At 42.4% G+C, this 12,722-nt stretch overlaps 1 protein-coding gene across 6 annotated transcripts; it reads left to right on the top strand.

The window, feature by feature from the left end:
- Window positions 1-5,131: 5,131 nt before the first annotated feature.
- Window positions 5,132-10,249, top strand: SRSF5 (serine and arginine rich splicing factor 5). 6 transcript variants are annotated; one of them, XM_043920291.1, is made up of 9 exons: window positions 5,152-5,414; window positions 6,029-6,081; window positions 6,182-6,323; window positions 6,634-6,704; window positions 6,833-6,931; window positions 7,225-7,294; window positions 8,512-8,585; window positions 9,239-9,349; window positions 9,444-10,249. In XM_043920291.1, the coding sequence occupies exons 3-9, from the start codon at window positions 6,198-6,200 to the stop codon at window positions 9,709-9,711; spliced, it is 819 nt and encodes a 272-aa protein (XP_043776226.1). In that variant the 5' UTR covers window positions 5,152-5,414; window positions 6,029-6,081; window positions 6,182-6,197; the 3' UTR covers window positions 9,712-10,249. The 6 variants fall into 6 exon arrangements, with proteins under 6 accessions (XP_043776228.1, XP_043776224.1, XP_043776225.1 ...); XM_043920293.1 differs by lacking the exon at window positions 6,029-6,081 and having other exon boundaries at window positions 5,132-5,289; window positions 9,447-10,249; XM_043920289.1 differs by lacking the exon at window positions 6,029-6,081 and having other exon boundaries at window positions 5,133-5,289.
- The last annotated feature ends 2,473 nt before the right edge of the window (window positions 10,250-12,722 follow it).

Here is a 12,722-nt window from a genome sequence, read left to right as displayed (position 1 = left end):
GAGAAAGCACAGGATCTCTCTCTGTGCTCACACCAAGGAAGGGCCTATGAGGACATAGCAAGAAGAGGGTTCTCACTGAGAACCTGATTGACCATGCTGGGACCCTGTTCTTTGACTTTCAACCTCCAGAATTGTGAGACATGAATATCTGCTGTTTAAGCCAATGAATCCTTGGTCTTCTGCTATAGTTGCTGGTTCAGACTAAGATCCAGTCACTCTGGTCTTAGTGATGGGTTAGGGATGAGCAGATGACCCGAACGAAAGGCAGTGAGACACAGGGAAGTGTTTGCTAGGGATTCTGCAAGGATCTAAGATGCTTCAGTGAAAGATCCTGGAAAATATGCTCTCCCTTCCTCTGGCCTTGGTGAAGTGAGGCTGTGAGGCTAGGTCTTCTAGCATCTTGCTAACACAATGTGAGCCTGCCTGGGAATGAAACTGATACTCAAAGGAAGTTGAGCCAAGAGAAGGATACCAGAGATTCTCTTGAACTCTGGATCCAACCAAGCCTACAGCGGGGCCAGTCTACAAATTGCTAAGTTATACTAGCCAATAGATAAACTCATTTTATTAAGGTGGTTGTACCAGGGTTTCGGTTCCTTGGCATATAAAAAGTCCTGATTGTGGCCGCTGTCCTTCTCAGAGTCCATTCCCTCTAAAACATAAATCTGATCATATTTTCTTCTTGCATAAAACCTTGCAACATCTACTCAGTGTCCTCTAGATAAAGTCCAAGCTCATTAACATGGTAGTTGAGACGCACTATTATGGTCTCTGTCTCTATCTCCAGCCTCTTCTTTCCTTGCTTCCATTTTATACAACATTCAACTATTTATACCATGTGCCCTGCTATTCTGAAGAGTGTCTGGGAGCACATGAGTCGTAATCAGGAATTAGGGTGGTGAAAACCATCAGAGAAAACTAGAATCAGCCTCCTCAAGGTGGCGCAGTGGTAAAGAGTCTGCCTGCCAGTGCAGGAGGCACAAGAGATGAGGACGGTTCTATGCCTGGGTCGGGAAGATCCTGTGGAGAAGGAAATGGCAACCCACTCCAGTATTCTAGCCTGGAAAAATCCATGGTCAGAGGAGCCTGGAGGGCTACAGTCCATGGGGTTGCAAAGAGATGGACACAACTGAGCTTGCACAAGCACACACACACACACACACACACACACACACACACAGAAAAACACACTTCAAGATCACCTGGAAGCCCGAGACCTAGACCCAGTAGCCGCACCAGTCCTTATGTGCTAATACTGGAGGTGCTGGGCTGTCCTGGTCACCAGAATCCAAGTTTCTGCTGCTCTCGTTCCTAATAGTATCTCACTGTGAATGCAGCGAGATCTCCACCTTGCTCAATAGGATGCCTAATTGCTTCATTAGCAGGATATCTGACTCAATTCTCCTTATCCAAGGCCATTTGAATTAAATACTCAATATCAAAGCTCTTAAGTCAGGAGATTGCTTATTTGAGGTACAGAGGTCAGGAAGAAGCTTCCCTTTCCTTCCACAGCTCTTTATCTGAGAGTAAGCCATTTCTTTCAGACTAAACTTGACCTACTTCAGGGTACTTTGATTTATCAAACAGACAAATGTCAAGTGTTCTTCACTGGATTGGTCCTGTGTGACTTGACTTTAATTATTGTACTAGGGAAGGAATCATTGCCAGGATTGGGACTGCTCTTGGGGACGGAGCCTCTTCCAGCCTGGACTCTTTGCTGCAGTGCTTGTACTTGGACAAACATCTCCTCCAACAACAAAATATAAAGAAAATATAAGGGACTAAAAATAACTGTGTGCATGGGCAGTTGGGGCAAATTGTGGAAAACAAGATACAAAATGAACAGAAAGACCAACTACCACTTCTGAAGAGCCCGGAGCAAAAAACAGGATGTCGGGAGCAAAAGCAGGGTACTTCCACATGCCCCCTGCACTCAACACCACCAAAGGGGTGGGCCAACCACCTAAGCCACCCCTTTGGTGGGACTCCTAGACCTGCCTCTACCCTCACCCCATAAGGAACAAGCTCACCCCACTCAGCAAGTGAGCAAGGGGACATGTTTGTTCTTGCTCCCTCCTGCTCCAGCAGGGGCCCCAATAAAGCATTGCCTGAATTTCTATCAGTTTCTATTGATTAAGAAGGCCAAGAACCTTAGTCAGTAACATGTGCGCCCCACTACAATGGTTCGTTAGGAATCATTATTTGGAGAATTGGTATTCTGAGGCTTCCTTTTTTAGTTATTTTTTTCCTGAGTGGTTAAACAACAAATATTTATTTTCTCACAGTTCCAGAGATTGGTCCCAGCATGGACAGGTTCTGGTGAGAGCCCTCCTCCTGGCTTGCTAATGGGATTTCTTGCTATGTCCTCATGTGTTGGAAAGAAAGCTGTGGTGTCCAGCCCTCTATTATAAAGGTACTATGTCTATTGGATCACAGCGCTACCCTTAAGAGGAGGCTTCCCTCTGGATATCAGAGATGTAAAGAGCCCAGTCCGCAGTTGGGGACCAGTCCCCAGTTCCTAACAGCTTGTTGGGTGGAGTAGGTGTAGAGGACAACTAACACTGGGAGGCAGCTCTTGGGAAGAAATGGCCCTTGTTCAGTTCTTTCTCTCTTTTATAAACGCTATGAACTGTTTGACTTTGGGATGTTTGTTTTTTATATTTTACCTTCAAAGGATTTGGGGTCATGAAAAAGAAACTAAACTTCTGTCTTCCTGGGTCCCCTTGTTTCAGCAGTTTAAACTCCCCTGTGATTGTTGTCCCTTCTGACTTGAGAGGGCTGCCTGGATCACTCATTAGAGCTGAAATGTGATACCTTACATGCATTATCTCACCTAATCCTCATGATAATCTTATGAATTAACTACTATTATTGACCTATTTCTCACACGTGAAAACTGAGGCTTAGAGAGGCCCAGCACCATGCTGCGAGTCTTCCATTCTCTCCTTTGCAAATATGGTTGGAGGACCTGTGGTATGCCGGGCCCTATTTAATTCTCTGGAGCTTCCCATACTAAGTGTTGGGCCTGAAATTCCAACACATATCTGATTCCAGATCTGCACATTTTGCTGATGGGCTCAGCTGCTTCCCCTGTGGATGTCACCTGTAACATAGACTAGATGCTTTGGTCCTTGATAGTAAGAGTTGATGCTGAATTCATTCATACCTTGTAGCTTACACCTTTGTAACACAGAGACGAAAATATAGCTGAAGTTACTTGTCCATGATGTGAAATTTGCTCTCCTGATTTAAAAAAATGCTATAGGTTTTTGACTTTCCCTTTGAGTATGTCATTTAACTTTAGAAAGAAAATCCTTTAGATCCACAGACTTAGAAAAGGTGCCCAAGGCTGAATCAAGGTCCTACCATTTTCAGCTGTGTAACTTTGAGCATTGGTTTCAACATATTAAAAAAAAAACACAAGGATATGAACTGACATCAGAGAGTTGTACAAAGGCTGAATTGGCTGATCAATCCAAAGCCCCAAGCACTATGTGTGGTGTACAGTAAGGGAAAATGAATGGCAGCTTTCATTAAGGAGGTTGAAAATTGTAAAGAGGCTGCTGGATTTTGCAGTTGGATTGATGATGAACATTAAGAGCAGTTCAGTGGATACGTGGGGTGGAGGTCTGGCTGTAGGTGAATGAGAGCTTGAGAAAGTGACACCTCAGAGTGTAAAAACTACCTGCTCTTGGAACTCTGCTGTCCATCCAGTGATTAAGACTCCAAGCTTTCACTACAGGGGACATGGGTTTGATCCTTGGTTGCAGAAATGACATTTCACAACCGAGATCCAGTATGCTTCGAGGTGTGGCCAAAAAACCAAACAACAAGAAACTACTTGGTCTGTAGCTAAATATATTGGCTTAAGAAAGGTGAGATGGGGCAGCTTTAACGAGTGATACAGGTTGAGGTGGGCTTTTTTTTTTTAATTGCCAGTTAGATAAAATCAGGGATGTGATGAAGGAAACATTCCAGTTATGCGGAAAGTCTCCCAAAGAGATGACTTTGATAAACTTTATTTTAATCTGATTTCTCTGCATCTTTTTTCCTTTACTATAGATTTGCTACTCGGATATCCTAGGAAAAGAATGCCAAGTCCTTTTGTTGAAACATTAATACAGGAACAGGAACACTTAAGAAAAAATTGCTAATGTAAACCCAGTTCTACAAATATTGAGTCTTTTCTATGCTAGGCATTTCTGGAAAACAAAACATGAATAACACATATCTTTTTTATGTCAGTGTTGAAGGAATTACTGGGGTGTACACAGACTACCGCTGGATCACATAGAAGGGAGAGTAATTCTACTCATGAAATATGACTTTTTTTATTGGAGAAGCTGGTCAGAAAATCTAGTAGGGAGACTTATTCAACAGTTTTCACAGAAAAAACAATCACTGCAGAAGACAGATGGTTTAAAATACAGTCGATTAAGTCACTAGGCACTACTCAAGACCAATTACCTTTGTGGAAGTCAGAAACTTTTTAACGTTAAATAAATCAAGATACTATATTAAAAAATTAATCCTGAAGACAATCACACCACTTCGGGCTGAGAGCAGCAACTTTTTAAATGGTGGATAGCACCATTATTCTTGTTTTTCACCCCAGAAAATATTTTCCAGATTACTCTTATTGCAGCAAAAATAATGTTTGCTGAGTGAAATCACAAGATGTTGCTTACATATTCAACACAGAATGTAGAGAATAATTGCAATTGAAAGACTGATTTCTTTTATAAAAAATATTATGCAGGAAGCTAAGGAGCAAGGCTTGGTCAGAGACGGTCAGATATTTTCAGCAAAACCCCAGTTTCTTTCACCCAGTACTCTTCCGGGTATTAAAAAAAAACTTCAGATAAAAACGGCGACCATTTGCCTTAGGGTATTTTTATGGGATGGGTAATGATGAACCTAACGTCATTGCCTAGGAGGTGCGAACGTTGTGGACCCCAGCCTCCCAGCCCCGAGCACCTGACGGCTACGCCCAGACCATGTCCCGCCCCTCGGCCCCGCCCACCTCGACTCATGGTCACTGGGGCCAGCGCCGTAAAGAGGTCCCGCCCCGCGGACACCTCTGTCCCCGAACCCAAGGGGTGTTGTCAAGGGCGGTCCCGGAAGTGACGCAGGGACGCGCCCTCCATTTTGTGGGACGCCAGAGGAGCTAAGTGCGTCAGTTGTGGAGAGACGTAGACGAGTTGAGTCCTGGTCTGCGGGGAGGCGGCCGGCTCTATCGCAGACTACGGACCTCTCTGGGTCTCAGCTGCCAAAGATCCTGTCCGGTAGGTGAGTGGCTCACTTTGAGGGAAAGGCTTCTCGGATCGAGGCTTCTTCATGGCCGCTCAGATCGCGAGTGGTCAGGGCTGCTCTCTGTGCGGAGGACGGCGTCCAATGAGCGCAGTTTATTCGAGGTGGGCGCTGGGGCACGTCTCCCTTTGGGTATTGTGTGAGGGGACCTGAAGGTGGAAGGGCGGTCCTGGGCAGGGTCGTTTTTACAGAGGGGTCTTGCGCCCCTCCCTGCCTTTTTGTTTCATTGTCTGAACCCCGGGAGTAGTGGGCCGAGACCTTTGCTCGGGGTGTGGTCGGGGCTGTCCCAGGGTGGGTACAGTGATCCGGAGCGGTGGGGTCGGGAGAGCGGGAGGGAACGGGGGGGTTTGGCAGGCGCGGTTCTCCCCACCGCTGGCTCCGAGGCCGCCATTTTGTGGCTGCTCCGCGGCCACCCGCCGCCGTCTGCGCAGGCGCGGCGGTGGCGTCGCGAGATTCCGGCTTCCACCCGCTGTGACGCTCCCGGGAGGCGGCGACGCGCGTGCAGCCCGTCGCCATTGGGCTGGCCTTGCGGAGGGCGGGGTCGGCTCCGCCCGCACTTCTCGGCCTTTCCTAACTGCGGCAGATGGGAGGGGGCCAGAAGAGCCGGGGAGAGTGTGCGGCTGCGCAGTTCCAGAGGCGGCAGTGGGCGTTGCGGTTGCTGCGGTCTGGGCCCAGGGAAGGATCGTGTTGGGAGCCGAGTTTTAATTTTGTCTGCAAGGGACCCGGCCTAATAAGAGGCACTCTTGGCAATCTTGTTTATAACATCACCGGGTAAACATTTTATTTTATGCTGTTTATGTTTTTGGTCCCTTGACCAGGCATTCCTCTGACATTCACTGGTACTATCTCAATTGAATTTATTTCCTGACAGAAAGTACTAGCCGGACATGAGTGGCTGTCGAGTATTCATCGGGAGGCTAAATCCGGCGGCCAGGGAGAAAGACGTGGAAAGATTCTTCAAGGGGTATGGACGAATAAGAGATATTGATCTGAAAAGAGGCTTTGGTTTTGTGGTAAGTGTTTAGAATTGGTTGAATTATCTATTGTTAGTGGGTAAAGATTGTTAGAAGCAGTGCTTTTAAGTTTTTTGAGTCCCAGCAGAGTATGTTTGGGAAATATGCCTTCTTAAGGTAGTGAATTTTCTTAACGGAGAAAAGAATTTCACTCCTGGCTGGAGAAATCATTTCCGGTCCCTTTTTGATTAGGCTTATCTATATGCTGTTGTCATTAAGATACTCTTTCACAGGTATTGAGTGGTTTTAATGTGTTGCAGAATAGAATTTTAAAGCAGTGTTAGGCATTATATATATGTGTGTGTTTTAGGAATTTGAAGATCCCAGGGATGCGGATGATGCTGTATATGAACTTGATGGAAAAGAACTCTGCAGTGAAAGGTGATTATTTTTAGTTTTATGACTTAGCACTCTGACGATAAGCTAGGTATTGGGCTAGATATTTTTTGTAAATAGATCTCTTATGTAGCTTAAAGTGGATAATGAAGATTTTTCTTCCTTTCTTGTAGGGTTACAATTGAGCATGCTAGGGCTCGATCTCGAGGTGGAAGAGGTAGAGGACGCTACTCAGACCGTTTTAGTAGTCGCAGACCTCGAAATGATAGACGGTATGTGATTAATGGTGGATGGCTGCTTTGAACAAGCATTACTGTAGGAGGAGTCTTGATGTTCTAAAGTTGTTAGCAGAAGTGATTTTGCTGTATATGTATAATCAATTTTGTCATTCATGTATTAGTCTACTGTTTCTAATAAGATTGAGTCATAAAATAATGCAGAAACTGTTGGTGGAAGTCAGTTGAATGACTTGTCGTACCTGATTGCTTGAACTTGCCCACAACTGAACACACTAGGTGCACGTTGCTGCATTTCTTCCATTGTGAGTACTCATTTTCTTCCTCAGAAATGCTCCACCTGTAAGAACAGAAAATCGGCTTATAGTTGAGAATTTATCTTCAAGAGTCAGCTGGCAGGTTTGTTGAAACACAGTTTTGAGATATTTTGATGTGGTTTTTTAAATATTAGTGGGTAGTTAATGTTTTTATTAATTTTTATTAAAAGTAGTTTTATCTATAAATGGACTTTTAATTGTAATTTTAAAATTTTAATTAAATGTAATTGGGGGATATTTCAAATTTTAATGTTAGTGATCAAATGTAAATGTTTTGAGGATATATTTTCTTGTTTTTAAAAATCAATTTTAACCAAATATTAAACCCTTTATTTGCCAGCCTATCTGTGTCGTTGGCCTTATGACGAGGAGTGCCTGTGGGTTATCCTAATCGTTGTCTTGGTCACTCTTGGTTGGGCCTGGTTGACTTTGCCAGTCAGCTCCTACAGTGATCAATTGGCCACCTCTAGATCTGTGTTTGCCGGTCTAGACGTAATCGGTGCACTTCTTGAAGTGCCAGGTTGCAGCGATCCCAGAGCGCTGATAACGTGATCTGATCCCTAAGTTGAGAGCTGTCTTCCTGTAACGCTTCCGAATAAGAGGTCCTGGTCGAAAAGAGTTGAAAGATTCGAAATTAGGTGGTCGTTGGAATCCTGATCGCAGTAAAGTGGTCCTTGGTAACTACACAAGAGTAGAACCTGTCTGCATCCGCCAATAGTCTGCTAATAGGGAGGGCTGTGCGATTAAAGGCTTCCATCGATTGGGTAGTGTCCTTCAAGTGGGTGGCGAAGAGCCAGTCGGGCATATGTCATGAAGGTTTCTCCGACCGATAAATGGTTTGCTGCTTGACTAGCCTAGGGAAATAATAATAAAGGTAAAGTAAACTTTTTTAATGACATATGGGGCACAAAATAACTGGTGTCTTGTAAATGTTCTGTTTTTAAATATAAAATTTCTACTTTAGTCTTTACTTTAAAAATATGTATTGTTTCTTTTTGTTTTTTTTGTTTGTTTTGTTTTGTTTTTTTCCTTTTGTATTGAGCTCAGTATAGACTAATACTACTTTAATGTTAAAATCTAAACTTCCTCTGGCATTTTGCTTAAAAGCAATATGCTATTTGCTTATTTCGTGCCCTGACATATATTATTTTAAAATTCTGATAGACTACAAGTGTGGTAAATACCATGTTTGTACTTTATCTAACATCTTCTCTTTCAGTAGTCTTGTTTTTTATACAATGTGGTTGTTTGTGTGTCACTTTTCCTTTTCTCTGCTTAACTCAATTATCTTGTGTTAAGGATCTCAAAGATTTCATGAGACAAGCTGGGGAAGTAACCTTTGCGGATGCACATCGACCTAAATTAAATGAGGGGTGAGTATGTATTGGCGTATGAGAGCCTTTTAAAATGTTCTGAAAGTTGTACTGTGAATGTTAGAGGTCTCAAAATTTGGACATCCTGAAATGCAGCGGTTCTCAATCAGGGTTGAATTTGCTTTTCAGGGTACATGTGGCAGTGTCTGGAGGCATTTTGGTTGTCAGAATTGAGGTTACTACTTGCATCTTACGGGTAGAGGTCATGTTGTTCAGTCACTAAGTCATGTCTGGCTCTTGGCAACCCTAAAAACTGCAGCACGCCAGACTTCCCTTTGCTTCGCTGTCTTCCACAGTTTGCTCACACTCAATGTCCATTGAGTCCGTGATGCCATCCAACCATCTCATCCTCTATCATCTCCATTTGCCTGCAGTCTTTCCCAGCTTCAGGGTCTTTCCTAGTGAGTCAGCTTGTCGCATCAGGTGGCTAAAGCAGAGGTCAGAGATGTTATTGATCTTCCTGTAGTGCACAGGAAGGCTCACTACCATTGAATTATGTGCCTTAAAATGTCCACGGTTTGGAGGTTGAGGTATCCTGTTTAATAATAGCAGTAGTAAAATGAACATTAAAAAGTAAGTAAACTAGACTGATAATGGTTTGTGAGATGTTAAGAAGTATGTAACTTTACAAATAGTGTATTTTTTCTTTGTAGGGTAGTTGAGTTTGCCTCTTATGGTGACTTAAAGAATGCTATTGAAAAACTTTCTGGAAAAGAAATAAATGGGAGAAAAATCAAATTAATTGAAGGCAGCAAAAGGCACAGGTATCTCTAATATTTTTAAGTCACAGTTTTATTTAAGGGATTTGTGGGGCCTGCTACTTAGTTTTGTTTTGGTTTTTTTTTTTTTTCTTTCTAGTAGGTCACGAAGCAGGTCTCGTTCCCGTACTAGGAGTTCCTCGAGGTCTCGTAGCCGATCTCGTTCCCGGAGTCGCAAGTCTTACAGCCGGTCCAGGAGCCGGAGTCGGAGCCGGAGCAAGTCTCGTTCTGTTAGTAGGTCTCCTGTGCCTGAGAAGAGCCAGAAACGTGGTTCTTCAAGTAGATCTAAGTCTCCAGCATCTGTGGATCGCCAGAGGTCCCGGTCCCGGTCCCGGTCAAGGTCCAGATCAGTTGACAGTGGCAATTAAACTGTAAATAACTTGCCCTAGGGGCCTTTTTAAAAAAAAAAAAATCCCAAACCATACTTGCTAAAAATTCTGGTAAGTATGTGCTTTTCTGTGGGGTGGGATTTGGAGGGGGGTGGGTTGGGCTGGATATCTTTGTAGATGTGGACCACCAGGGGTTGTTGCAAACCAATTGTATTAAATGTCTTTTGATAAGCCTTCTGCTCACATTTTTGTGAATGTCTGAAGTATATAGTTTGTGTATATTGACAGAGCTCTTTTATTACTAAAGCAAATTTAATTTTTTTGTACTAGAAAAATTTTGAACGTTTTAGTTCCTGGTTATTCAGATAATGTTAATGCAAAATTAGTTTAATGCCTCAATTAAACTAATTAATAGCTTTGGACAGTTAAAAGAGCTCTTAATTTGCTTGTACATAAAGGCTTAATGAGTTTTCCTTGTTAGGGTTAAGGGTGTCCACCCACCCACCCTTTAACAGCTGTCTGGCAAAGACGTTAAGACAGCTGTTTGTTATTGATAATAAAAGGTTATAAAACTGCATTTGTGTGTTTGTCTGAAGGAAGTATGGCTATCGACTTCTCCTTCCCCATGCACTTTTGATGCATTTAAAATCCCTCATCAGGAATGCTGTAGCAGTGAGGTAGGTGTATGTGTCCTAGTCATGTCCAACTCTTTGAGACTCTATGGACTGTAGCCTGCCAGTCTCCTTTCTCCATGGAATTTTCCAGTCAAGAATATTGGAGTGGGTTGCCACGCCCCCCTTCAGGGGAATCTTCTTGATCCAAGAATCCAGCCCACACATCTCTTATGTCTTCTGCATTGTCATGTGGATTCTTTACCACTAATGCCACCTGAGAAGCCACGTTAGGTATGGTGAGCCTTTTTTTTTTTTTTTTTTTTAAATTAGTACCTTTGACATTTCCAGGCTAGTCAAAAGATGGATGAAGTGTGAAGTATTGAAAGCAAATGATGACTTAGTTTTTTATGACGGTTTCCCTTGTGTGTTGACCCTACCTGATTTTGGCATCAGGTTACTTAGGTTTCCATAGCCAAGAGAGGGACAGTTTGGGAAGCAGATTGTAAAAGCTGATAATTCATGCCTAACTTAAAGGTTGTAAAACGATTTTGATGGTCCAAGATCATTCCATAAAACTTAAAAATAACTGCATGTAAATGCTTTAAGAGGCTTTCACACATGCATTTTCTTAATAGTCCTCAGACATTAAGTGTAACAGTCTGTTGAAGGGAAAACAGTTGGTAGTGAAACTGCTTAAGGTTCTACATCCACCTCTATTAAATGTTAGAGTCCTATATCTGTAGGAAATTAGTTTCATTGTTTCTTCTAGGACTATCTCAGACTCTGATTGAATGCTAGTCAAGATAAATACTTGTTAAAATAACTGAGTAACACTTAATAGCTCTGTTCTTTGCTTACTTGTTAAAATAATTGAGTAACACTTAATAGCTCTGTTCTTTGCCTATGTAATGTCACTGAGTCCTAAACTACTTAACTATTAACATGTAGTATTTATACATATGTATGTATAATTTTATTTTTTGATACAAAATTTTCCAGGAGAGCCAGGGCCTGGAACAAGTAAATGGTAGTAGATTGGTATTAGAACCCTGGAAATCTAGTTCCAGAACCCCAAAACCATATTTACCTGCCCTAGCCTTTCAGGGGTTTTGAGGAAAGCAGAATTGGCAGCACTAGGAACAGATTGGTCTTCCCCAGAGTATGGCATTTGATAGTGGGAATCTGTATTAGCAGGGAGTGCATTTGACAGTTCTTGGTATAAAAGCTTTCCTGTGTTCAAGACTATAGAACTTAGGCCATAAAATTGTGAAGCTGATCACAATTCTTGGGAGAGTTTGTGTGGTATACTTGTTGATTCACTTGAATGTGGGGCATTTTCTAGTTATCTCTGTGGGAAACCGAGGTTTTTTTCCTTTATAATGTATCTGAAGGGTGTACAGTTCAGTTGGAAGTTGCTGATTGTCAGGTGGAGAGGTGTGGTTATTTTCCCCTTTGGATTTTTTAGATGTGGTAACTCAGAAGGTCTTGGTGTATGTACTTTGATGTTTACCGGTGACTTTTCACCTCTGTCGTTAAATATGTAGTATCAGTGGCTTACCACTCTTAATAGGATAAAGCGCTTTCTTTAAACTAATGGCAGAGATGACCAAGTTATTTTGAATTGATAAGTTGGCCTGAATTCCCAGATACAGAACACCAGAAGTAATGAGCGTGGCTATAATCCTAAGCAAAGTTTTAGGACCAGGTTTTAACAGTTTCTCAGTTGTGTCCAACTGCAGGTTTTGTGTGGTGTGATGTAACTTTTTTTTTTGCTGTGCGGTGAGGCATAAGAATCTTTGTTCTCAGATAGGGATAGAATCCCTGCCCCCTGCAGTGGAAGTGTGAAGTCCTACTAATCACTGGACCACCAGGGAACTCCTTGTAATTACTTTTCTATATATAGTTGGCTCATGAACAATGCAGGTTTGATTGGCATGGGCCTGCTTATATACAGACTTTCAATAAATATCTGTTGCTTTATTACACGGTCCATGGTTGGTTGAATCATTTGATATGGAATCTCAGATACAGAGAACTGACTAAATTATACTCGAATTTTCAGCAACATTGGAGATTGGTTATTCAGGGTTCAGCTTGGTCTTCTAAGGGAAATTTGAGTGTAACATATTTCAAGTTCAGCCATACTTTATGCTTAATTGTTCTGCCTAACCAGGTCTCCTAGTAGATGATGTCAGCTAGATATGAGAGAAAACAATTTGAACAGATAAATAAATGTAGGTAAAATGTAAGGTTGATAGGTGGCAGATATCTTTACAATTTTTAAAAAAACTTAACAAAAAGCATTTTTAAGAGGTGGTTAGTGACCCAAGGTGGTGTTCTGTTGGGAGTAGTGGTAGTTCTGGACATTTGCCAGATGGATGCCAAGAAGTTTACTTGTCTTGGTTTCCAATTGTACTTCACATTAAGGGATACGAA

Source organism: Cervus elaphus, chromosome 12 (genome assembly GCF_910594005.1).
Source record: "Cervus elaphus chromosome 12, mCerEla1.1, whole genome shotgun sequence".
NCBI lineage: Eukaryota > Metazoa > Chordata > Mammalia > Artiodactyla > Cervidae > Cervus > Cervus elaphus.
This window is presented reverse-complemented; position numbering and strand designations above follow the sequence as displayed.

Excerpts from the sequence above, each read along its gene's own strand:
- SRSF5 (XM_043920289.1), top strand. The coding sequence starts at position 6,198 with ATGAGTGGCTGTCGAGTATTCATCGGGAGGCTAAATCCGGCGGCCAGG. Across the intron at positions 6,324-6,633 it reads AAAGAGGCTTTGGTTTTGTG|GAATTTGAAGATCCCAGGGA; the intron begins GTAAGTGTTTAG and ends TGTGTGTTTTAG. Across the intron at positions 8,586-9,238 it reads CGACCTAAATTAAATGAGGG|GGTAGTTGAGTTTGCCTCTT; the intron begins GTGAGTATGTAT and ends TTTTCTTTGTAG.